The sequence below is a fragment of the Elephantulus edwardii genome, unplaced genomic scaffold, assembly GCF_000299155.1.
Source record: "Elephantulus edwardii isolate Elephantulus edwardi_28Jun2011 unplaced genomic scaffold, EleEdw1.0 scaffold00052, whole genome shotgun sequence".
Classification (NCBI taxonomy): domain Eukaryota; kingdom Metazoa; phylum Chordata; class Mammalia; order Macroscelidea; family Macroscelididae; genus Elephantulus; species Elephantulus edwardii.
The window spans coordinates 15969680-15991546 of record NW_006399802.1 but is presented as its reverse complement, the minus strand read 5'-3'; the positions used below and the strand labels follow the sequence as shown (position 1 = coordinate 15991546).

Sequence of the window (21867 nt, the reverse complement as noted above, 5' to 3'; positions counted from 1 at the left end):
TTTTTAATTAGTGTGTGTACCTTCAAATTGGATATGACTGGTACAGGAGGAGATTGCCCCTGCTTCAACAGAGTATCTGGTGGATTTGAACCAACACTTCTGATATTTCATCTTTCTCTAGAGATTGCTATATGTCATCTCTGAACCCTGTGAACAATAGATCTAATTCTGCACTATCTCTGACACACTGGAGCCCGTTGCTGCAGTCACTGTTTCAGTTCATCTTGTTGAGTCTTCCTTTCTTATGCTGACTCTCCACTTTTCCAGGCATTATTTTTTTTCCCAAGACTGGCCTCTCTTTACAACATTCCCAGAGTGTGTGAGATGTAATTTCACCATCTTTGCTTCCAAGGAGCACTCTGAGTTCACATTCTCCAAGACATATTTGTTTGTTCTTTTGGCAGTCCATGGGATATGGCACAACTTTCATCCTTAGTCATTATCCAACTTTCTGGTGCAGAGGAAGCATTGAGACCATGGCTAACATTAGGTGCACCTTAGTCTTTAAGCTGATGTCCTTGCTCTGTAGTACTCTAAAGAAATCAGATTTTCCCAGTGGACTCATCTTTTGATTTCTTGACTCCTAATACTAAGGATATTGATTGAGGAGCCACTGCTAAGCTCAAACTGTCAACCTTGAGGTTAGTAGCTAAATGTCTTAAGCCCAATACCACCAGAACGCTTAGGGGGGAATTACATGAGTTATATATAAAATATTAGAATGGGATCTGATACATACTAATTGCTCTGTAAATGTGCTGTTATTATATTCGAATTTTGTTCTGAGCCTGACAATTCTCAAATTGTCTGATTTCCAAGGGTTAACTTGGTTTTGTAAATTCTGAGGCTTCGTCTGACGTACTTTGGTCATATTGTAAGGAGAGACTGGTTCTTGGAGAAGGACATCATGCTTGGGAGGGTGGAGGGCAGGTGCAGGAGGGGAAGGCCCTCTAGGAGGTGGATTGATTCGGTGACTGGGGTAATTGGGATGGGTGTGTTGGAGACAGTGAGATTGGCAAAGGACAGAGCAGAGTTTAGGGCTGTTGTACATAGGGTCGCTATGAGTCGCAAGTGACTCAACGGCACATAACAACAACAACAACAACAACTTTGAGCTTGTGAAACAGCTGTTCTCTCACTTCACATAATCTTCTATGTCTGGGGCCTTTAGATTGCGTTAGTATTTTCATCTGATAGATTGTTTGAAGAGGAATATTTTTGGTAATGTTTTATTAAGTAAAGACAATTTGGAAAATAAAGGAAATATTGAAAGGAAAAACTGTTTTCCACCCTAATATTCATGTATCTCATTTTCCTTTACCACATAAATTTCATCATGCCATAAGTAGTTTTTTGTTTTACTCATTCCTTAATAATAATATTTTATGAATACTTTTAAGCTTACAGTCTTTGTAAAATAAGCAAACATGTTTTAATTATTGTATAACACCTTATTAAGTGATACATTGATAGTTAACTATCTCCTTGCTTAATTTTTGGCAGTTGACTTTCCAGTGTTCTAAACTACCCTCTGAGCCACTTTATATTTAAAGCTTTTTCAGATTTTGCCATTATTTAATTTAGGTGTTGTCAATTTAACTACAGCTAATAGCAACCCTATGAAAAACAGGTTTTGATCTGCTGTTCACTATATTGTTGCCATTATTTTTTGTTATGTGCCATAGTGTCAGTCTGACTCATAGCTAACCCTCCAGCAGCAGGTTTTCCGAGGCTGTAAATCACCTGGAAGGACATTGCCCATCCTTCTTCTGTGGAGCAGCTAGTGGATTGAACTGCTTGCCTTTAGGTTGGCAGTTCAACTCCTTACCACCAAGCCACCAGAGCTCCTTATTTAGTGTTTTGTCAATCACATAGGAGGAGGAAGAGTTGCAGACAGGCACTACTGATTGGAATGTGAGAAGTATGAATGTGGGAACGTTGGGAGATTTTTAAGGAAGAAATGGAATGCATAAATACATGAATTTGAAATGAAATGAAATGGGTTGGGATGACATAGATCAGATAATCATATGATATACTACGCTGGAGATGAAAAGGTGAGAAAAAAATGGAATAAATTTCATAGTTAAAAAGACCATTTCTAGATTTGTCTTGAAATACATTGTTTTGAGTGACAGGATAATATCCATACACATACAAAGAAGACCTGCTAAAATCACTATCATTCAAATATATGCACCAACAACCAGGGCCAATGAGAAGGAAATAGATAACTCCTGCCACTTCATGCAATTGGAAAGCAATCAAACATGCAACCAAGATACTTTGATGATAATGGGTGATTGGAATGCAAAAGTTGGGAAAAGGGGAAAAGGATTAGTAGTTGAAAAGCATTGACTTAGTGGCAGAAATGAGGTTGGAGACAGAATGATAGAATTCTGTACAATCAATAACCTAGTCATTGCAAATACCTTTTGTAAGAAACATAAACAGTGGCTATACACATGGACTTCTCCTGATGGTCTGCACATGAATCACATTGACTATATCTGTGGAAGAAATCGTTGGAGAAGCTCAATATCAGTTGTGTGAAGTAGGTCAGGTGCTGTTTGTGGAACAGACCACCACCTACTCATATGCAAGTTCAAAGTGATGCTAAAGAAAATCAAATCCACAAGAACCAAAGTTTGACCTCAAGTCTATTCCACCAGAATTTAAGACCATCTCAGGAACAGGTTTAAAGCCTTGAGCAGTAATGAACGAAGACCAGATGAGCTGTGGAGGATATCAAGAATATCATTCATGAACAATGCAGAAAGTCATTATAAAGACTGAAGAAAGAAAAGACCAAGGTGGATGTCAGAAGAGACTGAATATTATAATGTTGAGAAGCCAAAGCTAAGGGAAGAAATCAAGAAGTTAAGGAGCTGAACAGATTTCAAAAGGCAGCATACAAAGACAAAGCAAAGTATTATAATGAAATGTGCAGGGAGCTGGCTTTGGAAGTCAAAAAGGAAGAACTCACTTGACATTTCTTAAGCTGAGGGAACTGAAGAACAAATTCAAGCCTCAAGTTGCAGTATTTAAGGATGTTGAAGACAGAATTGTTCAGTGACCCAGGAAGTATTAAAGGAAAACAGAAGGAGAACACAGAGCCACTATACCAAAAAGAATTGGCTGACATGGAAGAATTTCATGAAACAACATATGATTGAGGCAATGGTGATTAAAAAACAAGGTCCCTTTGGGGTATATTCCCAGTAGTGAAATTGCTGGGTCAATTTGTAACTTTTTGAGGAAACGCCATACTGCCTTCCACAGTGGTTGCACCATTTTACACTCCCACCAACAGTGAATAAGGGTTCTAGTTTCTCCATAACCTCGCCAGCATTTGTTGCTTGCTGTTCTGTTAAATTTTGCTATTCTGACTGGGGTGAGATGATATCTCATAGTTGTTTTAGTTTGCATCTCTCTTAAAGCTAGGGATTTTGACATTCAAGCAGATACATGCACACCCATGTTTATTGTGGCTTTGTTCACAATAGCAAGGAGTTGGAAACAACCTAAGTGCCCATCAAAAAACGAATGGATAGAGAAGCTGTGGTGTATTCACACGATGGAAACACTATGCTGCGTTGAAAAACAAGGAACTCATGCAATATTATTCAAAATGGGTGACTCTGGAGCACATTATTTTGAGTGAAGTATCTCAGTCACAAAAGAACAAATACTGCATGGTGCTACTGTTGTAAAACAGGACTGACATTGGGGTTGGGGAGAGACTGAGAAAGATGGGTTCAGTAATGCATACTGCATTGAAACAGATGAGGGAGAAAACTGTTTAAAAGGGATATGTGATTAGGTATTTTTGTCATGACAGGAGTCTAGAGTGAAGGCTACATGGTGGAGTGAACCTGGGAGAGGGTTTGTAAAACAATGAAAGAATTTGTCTTTTACTTTTCCAAGAGGGTAATATACTAGGGGGAGGGTTGGGAGGGGCGAAATGTGCAACAATGAATGAATGGAAATCCAAAGTCTCTGTAAATTTTTACTGAAATTAATAATAAGTTAAAAAACAAACAAAAAAAAAACCCGAAAACAACCCAACCAAAAAAACCTCAATGAGGTCCCAGAAATAGATGGAATACCAATTGACATATTTCAGTGAACAGGTGCTGCCCTGGATGTGCTCACCAGGTTATGCCAAGGAATCTGGAGGACAGCTACCTGGCCAATTTACTGGAGGAGATCTTTATTTATTCCCATTCCAAAATAAGGTGACGTGACAGAGTGTAGAAATTATCAAATAATATAACATCACATGCAAGCACTATCCTGCTGAAGATTATCCAGAAATGATTGGAACAGTACATCAGCAGAGAATTCCAGTTGTGCAGACTGGGTTTAGAAGAGGCTGTGGCACTAGGGGTATCATAGCCAACATTAGATGGATCTTGGCTGAAAGTATGACTGTGTTTCATTGACTATGCATTTGACTGTGTGGCTCACAACAAATTGTGGCTAACCTTGAGAACACTAAATTGTGCTTATGTGAAACCTATACTTGGACCAAGAAGCAGAAGTCAGAACAGAGCAGGGAAATACTGTATGGTTCAGGATCAGGAAAGGTGTGCATCTGGGATGCATTCTATCTCTGTATCTTTTTCAATCTATATCCAGAACAGATCATTCGGGAGGCTGGACTTGATGAGGAGGAATATGACATCAGAATTGGAGGAAGATTCATCAACAACCTACTTTATGCAGATGACACAATCTTGCTGATGAAACTGAAGAGGACATGGGACGTTTGCCCCAGAAGGTCAAGGACTGTAGTCTTCAGTGTGGACTGATGCTCAACATCAAGAAAACAAAGATTCTCACCACTGGACCAATTGGCAGCTTAATGATGAAGAAGAGATTGAGATTGTTGATAACTTAAGCTTGCTTGTTTCCACAATCAACACTCTTGGCACCAGCAGTTAGGAAATAAAAAACAAGTTACATTGGGAAAATCTGCTCTCAGGGACCTCTCCGAAGTGCTAAAGAGCAATGACATCAGTCTAGGGACTAAGGTGCACCTAATCCAAGCCCTGGTCTTCACAGTTACTTGCTTTACATCTGAGAGCTGGACAGTAACTAAGGATGATGGAAAGATCAATGCCTTTGAGTTGTGGTGCTGCAGAAGAGTGTTGAACATACCATGGACTGTCAGAAGAACAAACAGGTCTGTTCTGGAGAGGGTGAAACCAAGCTGCTCCTTGAAGGCAAGGATTTTAAACCTCCATTTCACATACTTTGGGCATGTTGCAAGGAATGACGAGTCCTTGGAGAGGGAGATCATGCTTGGAAGGGTGAAAGAACATTGCCGGATCAAAAGTCCCAGCATGAGATTGGTTTACTCAGTGACTGGTAAAATGTGATTAGGTCTGTCAGAGAGATGAGATTGGCTCAGGATAAGGCAGGGTTCAGAGCTAATATACATAAGGTTGCTATGAGTCGCAGGTGACTTGATGGGACATAACACAACAAGGATAAAAGAATTATTTAAGAAAGTAAAATTCTACAACTGAATTTCTAAGTCAGAAGTAAATATGTTTAAGTTGTTTTGTGGTGTTGTTTGGTTTTTTTTTTTAATAATAGGGCTAGAAGAAGAAAAAGGTTCTTTTTCTTTCCTAAAAGTCTTCTACTGATCATATCAGTACTGTTTTCTCTACCCTCTAAATTAGTTAAAATTCTTTCTGCAGGTTTCTTCTGTTTACTTTTGAGGCATGATTTGAATCACCCTTGAATTTTATCTTCTTTATTGTTGACCTTTTTTGGTAATAATTTCTACAGAATTTTTGTTTGTTCTTAAAAGTAGCTGTTGTCAGGTGCACTTGAGTTGACTTGGACTCATAGCGACCTTCTGTACAGTAGATTGAAACATTGCCCAGTCCTGCACTAGCATAATCTGTGGTGTTCTTCAGCTCATCGTTGTAAACTCTCAGTAAGAGTTTCTTTCTCTGAGCCTTTACCTGTCTAAGCGTGATGCCTCCCTTCTAAAGTCGGGCTCCTCCTGATAACATGCCCGAAGTATGTGCTATGAAGTCTTGTTCTCCTTGCCTCCAACTGCACTTCTAAAACAGATTGGTTTGCTCTTTTGCCAGTCTGTGGTATATTCCGTGCACCTTGCCAGTACCACAATTCAAAACTATTGAGTCTCATTTCATCATGTTTATTCATTGTCCAACTTTTATAAACATGTAAAACATTTACAGAATATCATGGCTTAATATCTTTGCTCTTTAGGACTTTTAAAGAGCTTTTTAACAGCTGATTTTCTCAATGAAATAAATTGATTTCCTTCCCAATTTCTGCTTATGTGTTGGTTGTGGATGCAAGGAAAATGAAGCCATTGACAGTTTCAGACTTTTCTCCATTATCATGATGTTGTCTGTTGGTCTTGTTAAAATAATTTTTCTTTTTTTTATATTTTTCTTCCCCTTTTTATTTTTTCTTACTCATTTTATTATGATTTGTGTGACAGTTTGCACTATTTTAATCTAGTCATTTATATACATTTTATTTTCTAACATAAATTACAGTGAATATTTTAATTACTATGTCCATTCAGTCCCTAATTATAGGCTGCCTTTCTTTTCACCTAAATTACTAAGTGTCTGTTATGTGTTGGTTAATTTTACTGCTTTCTCACTCCTTTCTTATCCCTGGTAACCACTGTTTTTCAAATGTTAAAGTATAATCTGTTCTGAAAATGGTAGTCTTTGATCTTCTTTAGTGAGTCCTTCAAGTCCTCTTTCCTTTCAGCAGCAAATTAAAGTTCTTCATTGCATTAAAGTAGACTCTACTTGGAGTTGTTATGTACCATTGAGTTGGAACTGACCTGCAGCTGAGCCCCCAGTGGCTTTTCAAAGGTTGTCTATTGCATGAGAGGAGATTGTTTATCTTTCTCCAGCAGAGCAACTGGTGGATCTGAACTTTTGGATTGGCAGTGCAGGAATTGTGCTGCTGCTGTGACGGTATGTAGTTGGAGTCCATGGGAGAAAGATGGGCAATCTCCTCTCAGGCAGTTTACTGCCTCTGAAACCTGCTGGAGGGTCAGCTATGAATTGGTTCTGACTTGATGGTACATAACAGCAACAACTGCTTTGAGGAGCCGCCTCCTCCCAACTTCTGTTTTAACTGCCTTCCAACCTGAAGGGTCATTTTCTGACACTATTGTTTGTTATTACTCTGCTGCTATTCATAGAGTTTTCAAGAGCTTGTTATTTCAGACATGGATGACCAGTCCTGCTTTTTAGCCTGTTTTAGTGTGGGAGCTCCAATGAAAACTTTCCAAAACAGTGGGTGACCCTGCTGGTATTTGAAGGTTTGCCACTAGGCGGCATAACTTCCAGCTTCACAGCACCATGAAGCCAGCAGCGAATGACATACTGATAGATGAGGGGTAGTTTATCTCCTTGATAATAACAGATTCTCAGTACTCATATTTGTTCTAGATATACTCCTCCTACATTTTTAGAGTATTCTATCAAAAGAGGTGATTAAAGAATTGTGTAGGCTACAGTGTTTCTTTGGATGCTTTTAAAGTGCTCTAGTCATTTAGCTTTTTTGTAGGGAAAGTTAAAGAGGAAACTGAGTCTTGCTGTTTGTCCTTTTGAGGTACACTTCTTCAGCACACTTACACGGATAGTCCCAGCTGTAACCATCTAGAATATTTTAGCAATTTTCATTGTAGCATGTTTCAGCTGACTCCCTTCTTCCAGTGTTTAAAAACATTGTTTTCATAGTAACATATTTTTTTAGGCTATACTGGAATCTTTTGACCAGATACTTTGGGAATGCTTCTCTTGGTTTTTTTTTTGTTTTGTTTTGATTTAGTTTTCCCCTAAAGATTAAGCAATAGACAAAAATTTCATGTTCATGACTTGTTATTTCAATATTTTATCTTATGTAATTGTTTCTGTGCATTTTGTTTTAAAATGTAACACATCATGAATTAAAATTTTCTGAGTTTTTAAAAATTTGTATTTGTTAAAATATTTAAGTATTACTTGCATATGAGATTTTCAAATGACCGTTAATTTCAAAATTTAGTTTAGGTGCAATTTAGTTTAGGGAGGAGAGCCTGACCCTGTTGCCTTTAGACGACCTCCAAGCCACATTTTACCTGTGCTGCATCCAGATATCATGCTATAAAGATGCTTGCAAATTTTGTATAGTTATATATTTATTTCCTTGTATATATTTTATAATTGTGTCTATATTTTATTTATTTAAAGATCTGGACGTTGGTAGTTGGCTATGTGTTGACTGTTACATTCAAGTGGAATGCAAGTACTGAACGCTACTTGAGAGCAGTTTCAATTCCGGTCTGGATTATATTGCTTTTTCACTTAGGTGGGTCACTTTTATAAAAGTCTAGCTTAATGTTGGCAGAGGCTTACCTTGTGAATGAAAGTTAATTTTTATTCCTTAGTGCTTTATGTTATATTTAGTTTCTGTTAAATAATTTAGAAAATATTTAGCTTTAATTGTTAATGAAACTGTACTTTAACATGTATATCTTTTAGTTATATTAAATGTTAGTTTTCAGTGACATTTTATTGTCTTTAAAAGCAACAGTATCTTGAAAAGTAGAACAGTTTTTTGTGAGCATTGTCTGAAAAATTTAATATTTCAGAGTGTCATACTTAAGGAGGCTATAGATAAGCAGTTGAGGATGACAAGAGATGCTCACTCACATTCATGTTTGAGAAGTGATTAAAGGAAGTGGAGAAGGTGTTTACTCTGGATAAGAGAAGAATGTTAGGTTCTCAGGAAATGATGGTAGAGGTGAGGAAGCTATAAACAAAAACCTATTTCTAATATGCGAGTGAATGTGCTTTGAAAAAGTGTTTTATGTAGATCTGTGTAAGCATGAAGGATAGATGTTTAGAGCAGTGAGTAGCTTCTAGGCAGCAAATCTCTGCCCAACATTGATGGCAGCCCTGTTCAGAGTAATGAGTGTTCTTTATTCATGATGCCTACTTTCAAGTGGGATATAGTTATTTTCAGCATGATGCATGTATTTAGGATTCTTTTATCTTCAGGTCTGGGTTTATGAAACATTAAGTTTTAATTGAATAACAAAATCCAGTAGCCAAGAACTGTGAATAGCCTACTCACAAAGTCCTTTTTAGGCTGCTTACGGCTTGAAATTTTAAAAAATCCAACAGGATTGATTGAGAAAATGTCAGTACTTAAGAGTCTAATCGAGAATAGAGCATTCCTTCCCAACTTTGCTGACTTGAAATACTACAGTAGGTGAACAGTAAACGATCCCCTAATGCCTGATGTAACCATACTGAATTAGAGCAAGAGAGGGAATGCAAACATAAATGCTCCAGAGGCTCAGGGCAAACTTGGAGAAAGTCAAATGGGTGAGGACCTATTTCCAGGCTACTTGTTGACATTTTCATATGATAAAATTTACAATGGTACAATAAAGCTTTTGCTTTGCCCTTTGAGATAGTTCTGCCCTTACTTGAGAGATTGAACTCTCACCCAATGATATTTTCAGGAAATCAAGTCAGACTCCTTAATACTTCTTGTTATGATGGAGTCAAATGGGTGGTTTTAGTTTGAGATGGTGTTAAACCCTGCATGTACTTTAGAATGAACTTGATTCCTCAGATGGCACACCCCTTAAATGGTCTGCTAAGACATACACGGTTCTTTGGAGCTCACGTACTGTAAGAGAAGGGCCGAACTTCATAATTAGAAGCCCTGACTCTAAGCTCAGTGTCTGAAGACCTTATTCCTTTTATATGAAACATATTTATTGTTAACATTTACACCAAGTTTTATTAATCTACTAAACTGAAAAATGTCAACTTTTAATAATTTGCAGCATCCCTGGCTGGCTCATGGAGAATCCCAGTATTCCTGGTTATTGTTTTCCTGATGTCAGTGGGCACCCTCTATGAAAAACAAAATGGAAAAGAGTCGGCTGGTAAGAAATAGGGCATTTTATTACTATTACATTTAAAAAAAAAATTTGGAGAGTAGCTGTATAAACAATACAAGAATGTTGTAATGAAGTAGCTTAAATTTATTTAAAAATATTTGTTTAAAATAATTTAGACTAGAGATATACTATTTTTAAAATAATTATTATTTTTCTTTTAATCGTGACCTATATGAGTTTACAGAACAAACTGATTTTTCGATCATGACCATTTTAGGTTATGATATTACTTATAATACCCACAGTTGTGATTCTTGTTTCCTCTCTTGTGATTCTCATTTCCATTAGGCTTCATTCTTATTCCTACTCCCTGAGCTTTATCCCTGGACAAATGCTGCCCTTTGATCTTTTATGTGGCTGTGAGGCTTTTTTACCCAAGGGCTGGGTACCTCCCTGATGTTATTATTCCCTATAGAACTGTTTGTCCTTGGGTCTTAGGAACCTACCTATTGTTGGAATGAAAGTTGAACAATAGGGGTGACTTTTTTCTGGATAAGGTGACTAAGGACTATAGTCTCAGAGCTTTCATTAGTATTAATCAGACTAGTAAGTCTGGCCGTTTTTTTTTATGTTTTGGAATTTTTCCTCACTTTTTTGACCCCCTCTCTCCAGGACCTTGTGCTGTGATTCCTTTGAGAATGGTAAGCAGCGGTAACTGGACACCATCTGGCTCTTTTGGGCTCAGAGAAATGGAGGTTGATGTTTGGATAATCCTATAGTCATTGAAACGAATTGTTTCTATGCAACTATATTTTTCTTCTCTAATCTTTACTTCTGATAGGGGGAAACTAATGCATGTACATTTGATAGGTGCTCCTAATTGTTTTTGTATTTTTCAATTGTAAAATTATCATTAAAAGTAACCATTCGTTATTGTAATCTCTACAATCCAGTGGAATATAATACATTGACAGTGTTGTGTCATCAGCTCTACCAAGTTCTAAAACATTTTCATCACCTGAGAAGGAAATCTTCTGTTTCTTAAAACAGTCACTCCTTACCCTCTTCTTCCTCCAGTTCCTAGCAAACACTACTTGGCTTTCTGTTTTTCTAGATTTACCTGTTCTGAAAGTTTCATATAAATAGAATCACACAATATTTTACCTTTTGTGTCTGACATCTTTAACCTAATATGAGGTTTTCAAGGTTCAGCCATGTAGTAGCGTGGATCAGTATATTTTTTTTCTTGTTTGTGGCTAAACAATATGGTATTGTATGGCTCTACCACATTTTGTTTATCTGTTTATACTTTAATGGACTTTTGAGCTGTTTCTACCTTTGACTCTTATAATTATAGTCATATGTCACTTAATGCATGATAAGTTCTGTGAAATGGAACATTATATGATTTGAATACTGTGCAAACATCATAGGGTAGTCTGATCTTGATTTTTCTTTGAGTATCTCAAACAGGTGTCATGCATTAGCAGTGATACTCAACCTGTTGATAAAGTTTTGCTTGTGTGTTTGGTCCTCAATCCATGTTGTTAACAATTTCTCCCTGTCTGATGTGGGTCCTTCTCCCATTTTCAGTAAGTAGCCTTACAGTTTTCAGTGGAGGCATCATCTAACAAATTTGGGAATTTCTCCTTTGTTTTTGAGGATTATGCTAATTATCCAATTTGACATGCTACATTTCCAGCAATAGCATTCATTGATTTTCTACCTTTGTGCTCATAACTTTTGCTTTACTTCCTAATCAATACTTCTTTAACTCTTGTTGGTGCTATCCCTAATACTAGTTATACTGTATTTGGGAGACATGATACAGCTCCTGGTATTATTATCAAAAAGAAAATTAAGCAGAGAGATAATGAATACTGAAGAGGGACGTGGCATATGAGTTTAGATGCTGCTGCCTATGAGTGAAAGCATATACTATTAAATGGTAAATGTTTTAGATAGAAAGTATAGTGCAGTACATACATAAGCTAATTACATAGGTGTTTGCTGAGTGCTGGAGAATGAATGAAGATGACAGAAGAATTGATGCCTTTGAGTTGTGGTGCTGGAGAGCAATACTGAATATTCCATGGACTGTCAAAAGAGCAAACAGGTATATCTTTGGGAGAGTACAGCCAGCATGCTTCTTGGAGGCAAAGATAGCCAACCTTCATCTCTCTCATACTTTAGATATGTTACTAGGAGAGGCTATTCTACGCAAAGGGTTATCATACTTGAAACAGTGGAAGGTCAACAAAAGAAAGGAAAATCCCCAACAGGATGGATTGACATGGTGACTACAGCGGTGGGCTCAAATGTATTAGATGATGAAGATGGCACAGAATAGGACAAGGTTCAGATCTCTTGTTCATAGAGTTGCTGTGAGTCGTATTTGACTATAAGGTACCCAACAACAGTATTATAGGTTATATATGTACTGTACCATGATACACCTGACAGGGCAGTAACTTCGTATATAGAGACTTGAGATATATGTGTTTTGTGGAGGAGTCTGTTGTGTTTTCTAAAACATGCCATTCTTTGGGATTTCTGAACTCTCTTATAACCCTATGGGACCACAGATGTATCTATGGTCAGGTGTTCATAATACCCGAACAGACATTATGGGGTGCATGACTCCTATAAAAAGTAGTGTGAAAATATTTGAGTACTTAATTTTGATTCTGTTAAATATGTAATTTAAGAGTAGATTTGTTGAGTGACATAGTCATTATTGATAGGACTTTTAAAAACAAAAATACATTTTTAAAATTGGGTGAAAGTTTACAAATCATTGACTTTTCCTTCAATCCTTCATAGACATTTTCTTTTATACGTTTGATTACAATTGATTAATGTTATTAATTACATAGTTTAATCAGACCTCAGTTTATCTCTATATTATTTTTTTTCTCCTTTCTCCATCTCTTTTAATAATTCAAGACAGCATCTATCTGCGTGTCAACCTCTTTAGCTTTTTAAACTGGTGATTTTATACAGAATTATACTTTTGTGACTGACTTACATCAGCGTAATTCCAACAAACTTCCTCTGTGCTGGGTTTTATTGTTTGTTTTGTGGTGTGTTTTTGTTGTTGGTTTTTTTTTTCTTCTCTCTTCCTGTTCTAGAATTCCAGTCACATGTCCCAAATGATTCTTAAATTTTCTTTTCTTCTTTTGCTAATTGTTCCTCTAGCATATTGGCATTGAAGGGTTTGTCCTGCATCTCACTAGGTCTCTTTACCATTGTTTCTCTTCTGCTCTTTTGTCCTTCCAATGGATTTATCCATTTCTGAAATTTTAGTCTTAATGTACTGAATTTCAATTTGCTCTTTTTGTATTGCTTCTGATTTTCCACTTATTTTTATCTATTTGTTCTTGTTTGTTTTTTTAAAATATTCTAGAGATTTCTATGTTTTCTTGAATTTATCTACAATTTCCTGAAACTTTTTCTCAGTTCAAAGAAGACACTTAACTATCATTCATTCTAATTCTTTATCAAGAAGTCCCTTTTTTCTTTTTTGGAAAGATTTTCTGAGTCTGTGTTTTGATCACTTATTCCATCTTGGTTTTGTGATTTTATTTATTTAATGACATAAAGTTACTAGTTCTCTCAGACATTGTAGTGGGTTGTGTTTTTTTTGACATACAGGACTAAAACACTAGTTTGGTAATTCTTAATGTTTTACCTCTTGTCTTCTGGTTGGTGTGACCAAGGATGGCAGTGTGAATGCCATTCTCTGTTCATTGTTTATGTAGATCAGTTGAGGGCACCCTGGGCTGGTGTTAGTTGTAAATTTTTGTTTAGGTGAAGCAAGAGCCAATCTGTATTCTTGCCCCATTGGATGAGGAAATAGCTCTGTGGTCAGATGGGACAAAAAAAAAAAAAGGAAAACAAAGCAAAAGAAAACACACCCAAGACAAAGAAAATAGAAAAATCAAACATGAGTTGGTACCAGTAAGTTACTAAAAAAGTAAGGAATATTCGGTACTTCATGTCAAGTTTTCATTTAGGTGTCAGATCACTTGAACTAATGCACTTGAAGCCATTTCTTAAAGACATTGACCTACCTTTCAGTACCCATTTGTGAGGCATGGAATAATGTCTGCACGTCATCTGGGTGGTTTGGGCCATAACTGAGCACAGAGACGAGCTTGTGTTGATAGAGCACGCACCACTCACCATCAGATTGGCTGACTCATGATGACTCCGTGTGTGACAGAGCAGAATTGTTCTCCATGACTGATTTTTTTGGAAGTAGATCTAAGATGCCTCTGGATGGAATTGAGATCCCACGCACATTAACCGTTTGGACTACTGAGGGGCTTTTAATAGTGTGTGGCTTTACCAACTCCTACTTTCCCTGTTGTTACTCATGTTAAAATGCACCTATACTGTCCATCTAGTCTATGTGGAACAACCCTCACTGTTATTTATGATGCAGTCCCTTACATAGATGTCATTGTGGCATGGTTAGATACCAACATGAAGCTAGGCTGCTGTCAAACCCATTTCCACTTAGTCATGTTAGATTCATGGGTACCCTTCATCGATTTTCAGAGGCTGTAAATCTTTACTGGAGGGGACTGCCTGTCTTTGTCTCACAGAAAAGCTGGTAAAATTAAACTGCAGACCTTTTGGTTAGCAGCACAAAACATAATACACCTTGCCACCATAACTCTTTATTACAGTCAGGTATAGAAATGTTTATAGGAACAGTTAAGTGTACAGTGATCCTTTCTGCAGGGATGTTTGGTGGCATAATCTGTACTGAGCTGTGCTGTTAATCCAGAAGTGATGTTTTTCTGGAAGTTCAAAGCCACCAGTGCTACTCTACGGGAGAAAGATGGACAGTCTTCTCTCATGGCAATTTACAGCTTCTGAAAACCCTTGGAGGATCAGCTGTGAGTTGGTTCTGACTTGACAGCAATGAATTGAGTAATGTCATTTTTACATTTATTGTTGACTTAGTGCGTGTATTCTAGTTTGTCTGTGGAAGTTCTTCCTCTGGATCTTTTGAGCTTTGGATATTTATCTTGCTGCAGAAGCATTTATGAGCTATGTTTCACTGACTCAAACATTTAATCCTTTCGATTTCGTCAGAATTCAAAGCATGAATTTGTTTAGTCTTCTGTGGATCATTGTAGTGTTGGCTTCAGTCATTCCTTCTGCATCCAAGAGCCTTGTTTTCTTTTAGACAAGGGAGATTTGTACTTGATATTTTCTGAAATTCTAAGTTAATAACATGGGGAAAAAAGGTGACTGCCTACTCTGGTAGGCAAGAACTCTTAAGTTCTTCTGTTAATTTATTTCTGAGATTTTATTTATTTTGTTGTTATTGAAGACACATCCAACAGAACATACATTGTTTTAATAGTTTCTGTATGGTGAATTCAGATTCCATTTTTCTGGCTGTGCAGCCATTCTTACCTTCGTTTTCAGAGCTACTTTTTATTAACGTGAACTCACTGACCCCTCTCTTACCTTTGTGATGGTATTGGTTTGTGGGTTTTTTTTTTAAATTAATTAATTTTTTCACATTTTCCTCCCTTCTTCTTCCCTCCCCTCCCCTAGTCCACTTTGCATTGCCCCTCTTATTCCGGATTGTTGTCATACATGTAATTCCTGATCATGTATTCCTTTCAAACAGTTCTTTTCCTCATCTGTTCCAATGCCATATTCATTATCAATCCCCTTTTTTCCCTTTCTTCCCCCACTTCTCACCCTTTGTCAGTCCTATTTTGTTATAGTGGTGTTATGTACTTTTTGTTCTTTTGTGACTCAGCATAATGTTCTCCATGCTCACCCATGTTGTGTAATATTTTATGAGTTCTTTGTTTTTCAGTGCTGCATAATATTCCATTGTGTGAATGCATCATAGTTTTTCTATTCATTTGTTTGTTGATGGACACTTGGGTTGCTTCCATCTCTCTGCTATTCTGGATAACACAGCAATAAACATAGGTGTGTCTGTCTTACCCTTTAAGTTGGTGGTGTTAATTTGATTCTGTATAGGTAGCTTTCTGGTGGCCTAATGGTAAGAAGCTGCACTGCAATCCCAAAGGCATGTGGTTCAAATCCAACTCTGTAGGAAATGGATGGACATTTTCCTCCTGTGTGACTTACTGTTTCTGAAAACCTACTGGAGGGTCAGCTATGGTTTAGTTCTCACTAAACAGCACACAACAACAAAAAGAGTGTTAATGCTCAAAGAGGATATTCTTTGCTAGTTAAGCTAAGCTGTTTGATTTTAAGAAGACTTGAAGGAATATTTTTGGTTTATGTTTTTGAAATTGTGTCAAGACGATAGATTCAGTGCTTCAGTCAGCCAGCTTCCATAGCTCCAGAAGCTCTAGAATCCTTGATTTTGAAATTCTGTTCTGTGTTCTCCCCATTTTGATAAGGATTCTCCTATACAGTTTTGACATAAATGTCAGTAATGATAGCCAGGCATTATCAAATTATTTGGCTTAACTACTTTTAAGTATTTAAATCTTTAAACAAATACAGACAAATAAAACCTCCTAAGTAGATTGTAGAGTTCTGGTTGCATAGTAGGTAGGGAGTTGGACTGCCAATCCAAAGGCAAGTGGTTCAAATCCATCATCAGCTGCTCTCTGGGACAAAGATAGGCATTTTCTTCTCATGTGATTTACTGCTTCTGAAAACCTGATGAAAGGTTTATTGTCAGTTGTTTCCAATCAACAGTAATGTGAGAGGGGAAAGGGGATATCCCCATTTTAGGGTGAAGAGATCTAATTTCACAAGTTAAGGAAATTGCCCCAAATTGTACAGGTTATAAAGGAAGTTAAGATTTACTCCTGAGCCCAAGAAGTAATTTTCCCTTTCACCAGACTCTGAAGAGTCATTATTGTTCTGTTAACTAAGGTAAAAATATTGACTGCTGATCCCTCTTGTGCTCACTTGTACTTGCCACCATCTTTACTTTTTTTTTTAAATGTTATTTTATTAATTTTAATGAACATTTACAGAGATTTTGGATTTTCATTCATTCATTGTTGCACTTTTTTCTTTACCCCCCTCCCCCCAGTTCCCTCCTCTCTTTGAAAAGCAAAAGATAAACTTCTTCGTTGGTATACAATCCCCCCGGCCCTATCCCTGCCCCCCGCCAATGCACTCCACTATGCAACCTTAATTCTGGATTCCTGTCTTTACTTTTCTGTGCTGACTTTGCTGATTTGTCACAACTGTCTAGCTTCTCTGACTCGTGAATCGTAGAAATCATTCTTGGTAGAAACCTGGAGTCCAGATCGTAGAAATCATTCTTGGTAGAAACCTGGAGTCCAGTTTTGATCTGTTCCTTTGTGAGAAAAGTGGCACATTAAAAATTAAGGGAGCTCTGTGGTGTAGTCCATAGAAATTTTTACTGCTCACCCGGAGACCGTACTTCTCTGATGGTTTGAATCCACCGGTGGGAAAAAGATGGACAATATCTTCTGAGATTTACTGCTTCAGAAACCCAGTAGAGCATCAGCTAGAGCCAGTTCTAGCTCCACGGCAGTGAGTTTGACTTGAACAGTTACTGTGATCACCTAAATACAGAATGAAAATCCTCACAATTGAACCTATAAACAGCATCATGATGTAAACAAAGAAAATAGGAACATTGTCAAGGATTTTATTTTATTTTGATCCATAGCCAACACCCAGGTTAACTCTGGTCATAGTGACACAGTTAGTTGCACTGTAACCCTGAGGCTGTGCCTTGAACCCAGAAGCTATTCAGACCCACAAGTAGCTCCGTAGGAAAAGATAGGCAGTCTTCTCTTAGGCAGTTTTCTGTCTTGGAAACCCAACTATGCATTGATTCTGAATCAATGGCAATGAGTTTGAGTTTTGAGGTTTTTGCTTTGGGTTGTATTTGTTTTTTATTATCTTTATAGAAATAGACTGGTGAGTCTTTGTCTTATAGAGCTGTTGAGTGGCTTCGAATGGCCAACCCTGTGATTAGCAGTCAAGTATTTTACGATTGTGCTACCAGGGCTTTTTATACTTATTTTACAGATGAGTAAGTTACCTTAGAGAATGATTACTTCTGAGTTTGAGAAGTGCTTCTTCAAAAGCTAAGGAAACTAGCCTCACATAGCCTGGACACAATCCACAAAACACTGGCAAGTACAGTTGGATGCTATACCTCTTAAAACATTGGTAATTGTTTATAAATGACCAGAAACCTGTATTTTGCAGGAAAATCATAGAGTTTGAATAGTTTCATCCAGGTAAGCTCAAATTGGAAAAGGAAAAGGAACAAGTAAAATTTCTTACTACCTGTTTCCTACTCCATTAATTTTGTTTTAATTTTTTTTCCCCCATTAATTTTTATATTGCCAATTAAATAGACCCCAGATGAATTTCTGGTGGTCCATTTGTAAGCCTTTACCTTTGACCAGTTGTATAGTGAAATGCTACATTGACAGAGACCTGTATTGTCAGCGTTAGTAAGGTAAACAGAAGCCTTCTTCAGAAGGAACTCTGCATGCTCCCTGGTCAGATTTTACTTGGTATGCAGTCTGTCATTCCAGTAATACCATTTTTGAATGTTTTTCTGGCAACTCCCACAATCTCTGTGAAAGAGAATGAAGAACAAGAAAAATTTCCTTATTTAGACTGCTTTAAAACGATTTTCCCTGATTATGAAAAATATTCTAGTCATTGCTGAATTAGCCATATTAACAGATGTTATCTGACCTTCTGATCTGTTTCTTTGTTCCAGACTGAGGTGCTTTGCTGCTGATGTCAGTGGCCAGCTTGGTTGGACTTCTGTAGATCCCCTGTCCTTTGGGCCTTCACTTAATACTGGCACTCGCCCAGGGTAAATTGACGCTCACAACATTGGATGCTCTTTCCTTTTTGTTTATAGTTCTTGAATCCCAACATTATGATCCTTTGTCTGTGTGGCTATTTTTAACTGAGGCTTTTTCCGACCCATAACCTTGTCTAGGTTCTTGTTTCCAGCATTCTTCTATCTAGTTTTATCATCTCCTTTCCTGAATCCCTAGGGTTATAGAAGTGTGAGGAATTTCACTAAGACAAAAGTTATTAAAATACATTCTGTGTGAGAAGCAAGAGCTGTTACCAAATCTCGTATTTATAACTTTAAATATTATTTGTTGATTTTTCTTTTAATGATTATATTTTTATTCCTTTTTGAAGTTTCAGACACTCAGAAAATTTACTGAATCATTTGTGCATGAACCTGAATGATACTAGATTTTTCTCATGGATTTAGCCAAAATTTATTGAATATTTACTACACATTTTAGTGATAATAACAAGCTAGAGAAATAGTCTTTAAGCCATAGTTCTGATGGTTAAATATATTGATCTTATCTTTCCCTCAGGTTTTTCTCTAAATTCAAGGTATACTGTGTATTCATGGTATTCTGTGTATTCAGTTTTTCTGTGGTATTCAAGGTACTTTGCTTATCTCTGTGTCAGAGACCTACAACTATGTACTAAAGAGGAAAAGGTTTATGAAAATTATGATAGTGCAAGATGGAAAAACTAAGAGAAATAAAAGAATACTGTGGGACTACTTCTGGTGTTAGTTATAGTTGATACTACCAAAGTCCAGTATTTTTTATGTAGGAGATGTTATTAGGTAAGATTGAGATGAGTACAACTCACAGGGACTCTCTGAGCAATAATCTGAACCCTGTCCTATCCTACGGCATCCTCATTATTTCTGGAATACTTGAGCCTATCACAGAAGTCACTGATCAATCCATCTGGTTGAGGATCTTCTTTTTCATCGATCCTCCACCTTTCCAAACATGATGTCTCTCTCCAAGGACTATCTTCTCTTAACAACATGCCCAAGGTATGTGACACAAAGCTTTGTCATCTTTGCCTCCAAGGAGCACTATGGCTGTACTTTCTCCAAGACATACCTATTTAATCTTTGGCAGTCCATGGCACGTTCACTAATCTCCAACACCACAATTCAAAGGCATTGATTCTTCTTCTGTCATCTTTATTTATTGTCCAACTCTCAGATGCAGAGAAAGTAACTAAAAACACCATGGCCTGAATCAGATACACCTTTGTCTTCAAATTAACATCATTGCTCCTCAGTTATTTGAAGATATCCCCAACTGCAGACTTTCCTAATAAAGCATGTCTCCTGCTCTCTTGACTGCTGGTACCAAGTGTGTTGATTGTAGATCCAAATAAGATGAAATACTTTTACAGTTTCTGTCTTTCCTCCTTCTGTCTTTATGTTGCCTATTGATGAGAATCTTTGTTTTCTTGATGTTGAAATCCAATCTATGTTGAAGGTATTAGTCTTTGATTGTCTAGAGCAAGCACTTCTAGTCATCTTACTTTTAGCAGGCAAAATTACCTCGGTTAATGAGTCTTCCTCTGATCCTGAGTCCATATTTTTCTTTATGGTTCAGTTTCTTGACTGATTTTCCCAGCATACAGATTGAATAGGTATGGAGAAATATATAACCCTGGCACACACCTTTCTTGATTTTAAACCATGCAGTGTTTCCTTGCTCTGTTCCAACAACAGCTTCTTGATCTAGGTACACGTTTTGCATGAGCACAATGAAGTGTTTTAAGATTATTCTTCTCAATGTTAGCCATAATTTGTTCAGATTCCTACAATTGAATGTCTTTGCATAGTTGTCAATAAAACATAAATAGACATTCTTCTGGTATTCTCTGTTTTCAGCCAGGATCCATCTGGCAGCAGTGATATCCCTGGTACCATTGCCTCTTCTAAACCCAGCCTGAACTTTAGGCAGTTTTCTCTAATGTACTGTTTTAGCTGTCTGTTGAATGCTGCCCATATAGTAGACCTTTTATCAGCACTTTATATAGTGATTTAATTTAATTCTTAAATGAGGAAGGAATTTAGTTAAGCCCTATCTGCGTTATGCAGATGGCACAACCCTGCTTGCTAAAACTGAGGAGGACCTGAAATTCTGACTGCAGCCTTCGGTATGGATTGAGACTCACTATCAAAAAGACAAAAATTCTCACCACTGGACCAATTGGCAGCATCAAGATGGATGGTGAAGAGATTGAGATTGTTCACAGCTTTACTTTGCTTGGCTCCACAGTCAACAATCTTGGCACCAGGTAGAGGGACGGCGAAAAGGGGAAGATCCTCTATGAGGTGGATTGATTCAGTGACTGGTGTAATTGGGATGGGTGTGTCGGAGGCAGTGTGATTGGCACAGGATAGATCAGGGCTTAGGGCTATTGTACGTAGGGTCGCTGTGAGTCGCAAGCGACTTGATGGCACATAATAACAACAACAACATATGAGGAGACCATAACACTTAGATAATAAAGAATTTGCCTGTGGTTATGAAACTAGTGAGAATCGCTCTGGACTTTGAACCTGGACAATCTCACTTTCTTACCTCTGCTCCTAATTACTAACTTGTATTACCTTTGTGCACAGGAAAAAAAAAAGATCTTTTATACTCTGGTCCTGGTGTCTCTCGGCATCCTCATGCCTCTCCGTTCTTACGGTATCTTACTGACTTTTTTAGAGTTCAATGAATAATTCACCTTTTTCTTTCTTCTCTTTATAATTGCTTTTTAAGAAATATTTTATATTGGTTTGTATACAAAATTTATATACATTATGTTTCATCCATGGCCACTATGTTTCACACAGTCCTTTACATCTATGGATTTTTCTTGTTTTTTCTTGGGGGGGGGTTGGTCTTGTTTTGAAACTTTTTTCAACCCCTGACTTTTTTTTTTAAATTTTTTTTATTATTATTATTAAATTTTATTAGTTTTAATGAACATTTACAGGGATTTTGGGTTTTCATTCCTTCATTGCTGCACCATTCTTTCTACCCTCCTCCCCAGTTTGTTCTTCTTCCCCGCCATCCGAATGTCTGTTTTACTTGTCCAATTGCCACAGTGCTTGTCAAAGTCAGTTCTGATTAATCTCCTTTAGTGGT

The 21867-nt window shown here is 37.2% G+C and overlaps 1 protein-coding gene across 1 annotated transcript in view; it reads left to right on the top strand.

The window, feature by feature from the left end:
• Positions 1 to 21867, top strand: part of TMEM245 (transmembrane protein 245) — a 98112-nt gene that overhangs the window by 8174 nt on the left and 68071 nt on the right. The window contains exons 2-3 of the mRNA XM_006886919.1: positions 8247 to 8364; positions 9857 to 9958. Of these exons, the coding sequence (XP_006886981.1) occupies positions 8247 to 8364; positions 9857 to 9958 (220 nt within the window). The remainder of the gene's footprint in view (positions 1 to 8246; positions 8365 to 9856; positions 9959 to 21867) is intronic.